This window comes from Oryx dammah, unplaced genomic scaffold, assembly GCF_014754425.2.
Source record: "Oryx dammah isolate SB20612 unplaced genomic scaffold, SCBI_Odam_1.1 HiC_scaffold_10, whole genome shotgun sequence".
Lineage (NCBI taxonomy): Eukaryota > Metazoa > Chordata > Mammalia > Artiodactyla > Bovidae > Oryx > Oryx dammah.
Genome location: NW_024070194.1, coordinates 18,891,180 through 18,897,179, shown reverse-complemented (window position 1 = coordinate 18,897,179; position 6,000 = coordinate 18,891,180). Strand labels below are relative to the sequence as shown.

At 44.0% G+C, this 6,000-nt stretch overlaps 1 protein-coding gene across 1 annotated transcript in view; it reads right to left on the bottom strand.

Moving 5' to 3' along the window:
• Nucleotides 1–612: 612 nt before the first annotated feature.
• EDEM2 (ER degradation enhancing alpha-mannosidase like protein 2) overlaps nucleotides 613–6,000 on the bottom strand; it is a 28,796-nt gene continuing 23,408 nt past the window's right edge. The window contains exons 10-11 of the mRNA XM_040247469.1: nucleotides 3,974–4,095; nucleotides 613–1,175 (exon numbers count right to left, since the gene is read on the bottom strand). Coding sequence (XP_040103403.1) covers nucleotides 675–1,175; nucleotides 3,974–4,095 — 623 coding nt within the window. The 3' untranslated portion in view covers nucleotides 613–674. The remainder of the gene's footprint in view (nucleotides 1,176–3,973; nucleotides 4,096–6,000) is intronic.

Here is a 6,000-nt window from a genome sequence, read left to right as displayed (position 1 = left end):
AAACAAAACAAATGAAATATAACAAAACAGAAACAGACTCATAAACACAGAGAACAAACTGGTGGTTGCCATGGGGGAGGTGGGGTCGGGGGGAGACTAAAATAGATGACAAATTAAGAGGTACAAAATTCCAGTTGTAAGTAAGTCATGGGGATGTAATATACAGCACAAGGAACATAGTCAATAATACTGTAATAACTTAGTATGGTGACAGATGGTAACTAGGCTTTTTGTGGTGATCATTTTATAATGTATAAAAGTATTTACTATATTCTACATACAGTATAGTTCTTATATAGTTCTATATTATATAAGCCCTATGGAATTTATAGAATATTGTAAGTCAACTACAATTAAAAAAATAAAAAATGAAAATATCTCCCCCTGACCCCCAAAAAAGGACTATTTACAACACCCTCCAGAAAATGGGAACCTTGAAAGGAAGGGAGATTCAAGTATCAAGCCCTGGGGTCTTTGAAGCTGGCTAACTTTATGTTCAGCTATTTCTCCAACCATAAGAGAAAAACTAGATTTGCGACTGTTTTTAGTTGTGCACCCTATCTTTGAATAAAATCTCATGAGAAACAACCCAATTTGTAAAATAGAAAACCATGATCATCAAAAGCAGATTTATTGTTACAGTTTAGTTTAAAAAACAAAATATCATCCAGTGGTTATGAGGAATCTAGGAAAACCTGTCCCAGTAATGCCAGCTTCGAGGTAAAAGGCTGACTAGGGCAGCTGAGAAGTGGGATTTTCTGCTTGGCAGGCTTCTTTTCCCTTGCCTGCTCATGGTTTTCAGGGGAGGAGAATGTTCCGGGCCCTGTTGGGGGTTCCCATGGCCCCGAGCTCATAGTTTTCTTCTGAAATCTCGACCTTTTCCGTTTGAGAGAGTAGAATTCCCTCATCAAATCTTCCACTTCCCACTGTTCTTCCTTCAGCCTCCGGCAACAGTGCAGGGCAGCGGGGTCAATGGGGTGCGCTTCTGTGTTGAAGATATAACCCCCAGCCCCCAAGACGCACTCCCCATAGGGGGTGATCACCGCATCGAAGGTGGAGCCGTTGTTGTGGATAAAGTTGTCCGGATCAAACAGCAGGTAGAGGTATTTCACAGTCTCGGCCAGGAAGAAAGACTCCATGCGGTTGTCAAGCTTGTGGTCCCGCAGATCTTTGATCTGCCATGTGGAAGAGGGAAGTAAGTCAGACTAGCATCAGAGCAGGAGAAAGGGTTGGGGGACCCCATTAGGACTTCCTGCCACTAGGCGGCTACGGATCTTTGAGCAAATCACTGTCATCTCTCACCAAGCTTATCACAATTTTCAACTGGGCTTCCTTCTTCCATTCTTACCCTAAAGGATTTGTTGTTGTTGTTTAGTTGCTAAGTTGTATCCTACTCTTTGTGACCCCATGGACTGTAGCCTGCCAGGCTCCTCTGTCCATGGGATTTCCCAGGCAAGAATACTGGAGTGCCATTTCCTTCTCTTCCCAACTCATGGATTGAACCTGTATCTCCTGCTTGGTAGGCAGATTCTTTACCACTGAACTACCTGGGAAATGCTATGCTTAAGGATATTTTTTATCTTAAGTCTTACCTGTCAATCCTCTATGGAAAACCCTTTGTTAACATCCCATTTCCCGCAAACTAAAATCAAAGTCCTTATCGTGGCCTAACAGGTGTTTGCTGATGTGGCTCCTGCTCCTTGCTGACCTGGCTCCTGCTCCTTGCTGACCTCATCTTTTTCCTGCTCCTTCTGTGGCTCTCGCAGGTCCAGCCACTCAGCATTTCTGTTCTGTGAACAAGCTCATGCCTGGCCCAGTTCTTTTCAGTGGTGGTCTTGAAGCCTGGAGCCATCTTCCTGCAGGTATCTTCCCCCTCCTTCACTTCCTGCAGTATCTGCTCAAATGCTGCCTCATCAGAACTGTCTTTCTTGGTCCCCTTACGTGATACAACAATATCCTAGCCCCTTTATCCTATCCTTTTGTGACTTCAAACATTTCTTAATGATGTAAAAATGTAGCATCATTTACTTATTGGACATTAAGATGGTTACCAAGTTTTTTGCTCTTGTACACAACTGATTAGGAGTCTTTACAAAGAAAAATTCATACTGAGTTTATAGTCGGGGATGAGTAGGTTTACTTGCTACATTTATTTTAGTTTCTAAAATAAGTATTTATTTTAGAATTAGCAATGCATTTTCTTAAACAAAACTAGTTCTCAGTAGACATCTATTTTATACCCCAAAAATGTGACTAAATTATGGACTTGATGTACCAGGAATTATTATTCTTTTGTCCTATTTGCCAAAGGCCAACGAGTCAGATGCTTATTCCCATCATTCACCTTGGCAGGGCTCCAAAAGACTTCACTTTCATGGAAGTAAGTCAAGAGTTCTAAGGCCCCACTGAGCTCATCCACTTTGGCTTTTTACAAAATACAACATACTAGAAATTAAAGCACATCGTTGCTTTATATTTCTCCTACACATACAGGTCTTCTCCTTAAAAATATGCATCTATGTTTTACTCATAGAATATAATCAATTACAACTTTTTGAAAAGGAAGAGTTTTTTTGATTTGATTGTTTTTAATTCCATATCCTAAAAAACTCTGTAGGCTTTTTGGTGAATCTCTTTCCAGACTATTTGCTTCAACATCTGGTTTTTACATGTCTGCAACCACTGTTTATTTCTATCTTGCCTGCTTGGGTCCTCTAAGGATGTGATATGGCTCTCCTCCTTGACCCTTTCAATCCATTCTCCACAGAGGGGCCAGAGTGATCTTATAAAACATAGCACGTCACTGCTCTGCTGTAAATCCTACCAAGGCTTCTCGTTCCCAGCAGAATGAAATCCCAGCTCTTCCTCATGGCTAATACAAAGCTCTATGTGATCTAGTCCCTGCCTACTTCTGGGGATGTATCTTCTCCCACTTTCCCCCTTGCTCACCCACCTCCAGCCACAGTGGCCTCCTTTCTGTCTCCTAGATACACATTCACTGTTTTTCCTACTAAAATGTCAGCTCAGGGGCTTGGTCTTTCTTCATTGCTATAATCCTCAGTCTAGCACAGCACTTGGCCCATGAAAGACACTCAGCAAATATCTGTGAGACCAGTAAGGCTGTTTCATTAAGGATCCCTGGGTTTGCAAATAAGGCTTATTGTTGTTGTTTTTCAGTCACTAAGTCGTATCCAACTCTTCTGCAACCCCATGGACTGTAGCCAGTCAGGCCCCTCTGTCCATGGGATTCTCCAGGCAAGAATACTGGGTTGTCATTTCCTTCTCCAGGAGATCTTCCCAACTCAGGGACTGAACCCACATCTCCTGTTGGCAGAGGGATTCTTTACTACTGAGCCACCAGGGAAGCTCGCAAATAAGGCTGTGTGCGTGTGTGTGTGCATGTGTGCTTAGCTGCTCCATCATGTCCAACTCTTTGTGACCCCATGGACTGCAGGCAGCCAGACTCCTCTGTCCATGGGAATTTTTCCAGGCAAGAAGACAGGAGTGGGTTGCTATTTTCTCCTCCAGGGGATCTTCCTGACCCAGGGATTAAACCCGCATCTCCTGTGTCTTCTGTATTGCAGGCGGATTCTTTACTGCTGAGCCATCAGGCTTCCCTGCAAATAAGGCTATGGGACTGTAATTCCCTTCTAAAATCCATTTTATAGGCCTTTTCACAAAATGTTTCACAAAACAATTCTTTGCAAAATAGCCTATTCAGATAGCTAGAGGGTCTCTGAAGTAGGGAGAAGGCCAAGGGCAGGGAGTCTAGACCCCTGGGAACGAATCCTAGCTCCACCTCTACCTGCTTTGTGACCTTTAGCCAGGCTCAACTTCTGTTCCTCAGCCTCCCCGTCTATAAAATAAAGACACTACTTACACCTTTAAGAGTCCTTCCAGTGTTAATATTCCAGAGGCTCTTTAGTGGCAGGGGGAGAGATTTCCCAATTCTTGGGCCCATGGAAACACTTACTGTGGCAAATCCACACTCCACCTTGCTGATTTTCTCGATGGATTCCACAGCATCTCTTCCAAGTTCTAAGAGAGTGGGATCCCCCGTGGCACGGTAGAGGTACATGGCACTCTCAATGAGTTCTGCAAAGTTCAAAGTGGACCCTTCTCAACCAGTGGCTAGGCAGGGAAGGCTGGGAGCCTGCCTGGAGCAGCGAGAGACTCCTCCCCTCCTTACTGTGTCCACAGGGTCCCAACGAGGGGGAAACGGAGGCAACTCCCTCAAATTGAATCTTCAGAGCCAATCCACCCACAATCTGAGGCTTAGTAGAGACCAGCATTAAAATGGATCATGGATTCCCATCCCAAGGGAGAGACAGGCAGCCAGTTTCTGGGATGAGGAAGGGGGCAGGGGCTGCTGCCCACCGCCCAATATCTGTTCCCTCCTTCTTCCTTAGTAACAGAATCGCTAACTTTACTCAAGCACAAGACTCTCTGGATTAACAACTATTCCCAGCAGGCAGGTGTGGGATTAAGGTCCCTGACACCAAAGAGTACCACATAAGGCCGGAAAATCAGAGAATACATTAAATTTCCTGTTTTTCTTTTGACCACATGGTGTGGCATCTTAGTTTCCCCACCAGGGATTGAACCCAGGCCCCTTGCAATAGAAGCGAGGAGTCTTAACCACTGGACCACTAGGGAAGTCCCCCCAAAATAAACTTCTATTTTAATTAAGCTACTATTTTTTCTCTGCCACTTACAGCCTAACCTGATCCTAAAGCTTCAAAGAGTATGAGTCTGTCATTATAAGGCCCTTTCCAAGATGGGATAGGCAAAAAGATGAAGGTTAAGATATTCAAGAATCCACTTACAATCTAGCAAAGATGCAGCCATCAGTTCACTGGGCCCAGAACAAGGCAACAGTCTTGCCTTGTTCTACACAATTGGAATCTGACATTCAGACATGAGCCCCATCATAAGATGAATATTAGCCAACTAGCCAACAGGAGCTGGACTAGATGGGACTATTTATCTGGAGAAAAGAAAACCCAGCACGATATGTTTGTTGCTTTCAGATATCTAGAAGGCTGTTACGGAAAAGAAAGATGTGACTTCTGGGGTGGGCCTGGTGGGTAGCAGGAAGCTACAGCTCCACAGACTTTGCTACTTATTCACCTGTCTTTACTTGGACGGGAAAGAACTCTTCTCCTCTCCCTACACCAGCCTCTCCTCCTCATGTTCTACTTCCTATTTCCTCCTGACTCCTGATGAGTACTTTTTTCCCTAATGATTTATTACTGTAAATTCTATTTCTGGTTTTGTTTTTTTTCTGGCCATGGCATGCAGGATCTCAGTTTCCTGACCAGAGATCAAATCTGTGCCCCCATCATGTAAACGCACAGTCTTAACCACTGGACCACCAGGGAAGTCCCTTGGGCATTTTCATGTGTAATTCAAGGAATTAAACACATTGGCTTTTATAGATTTTGTTTCAATAAGAATTATTATTCCATTTCATTTTGGCAGAGTTGAGAAGACATCAGAATTTTATATTCAATATCTTTTTTTTTAAGCCATGCCACACAGCATGTGGGATCCTAGTTCCCTGACCCAGGATCAAACACAGGCTTCCTGCATTGGAAGTACAGAGTCCTAACCACTGGACGGCCAGGGAAATCCCATCTGTTTCTTATTTTGAGAGAAAATACTGCTGCTGATCTCCCCAGTGTTCTCTTACTTCTCCCTCCCTTTAACCCATAGGCTCGTGGACACTTACTAATCTAATTGCTCATATTCTAAGCATAGATGGGGGTACATTTACTGGTAGATGAACACACTGTGTGTGTTCAGAGATGGAAAAGATGGTGCCCTCGTGGGAAGCCTCCCCTTATGCTTCTCGCAGCTGTCTGGCTCAGGGCACCCAGGGCCAAGCATCTTGTTTCTTGTTTTCTCTTCCTCACACATAGGCCTGCGTCTGCTAGTGACTGCTTTAATTTCAGGTGTATCTGGTCAACTCTCTAGAAGAGGGTGAGAGCCCAAGGTTTG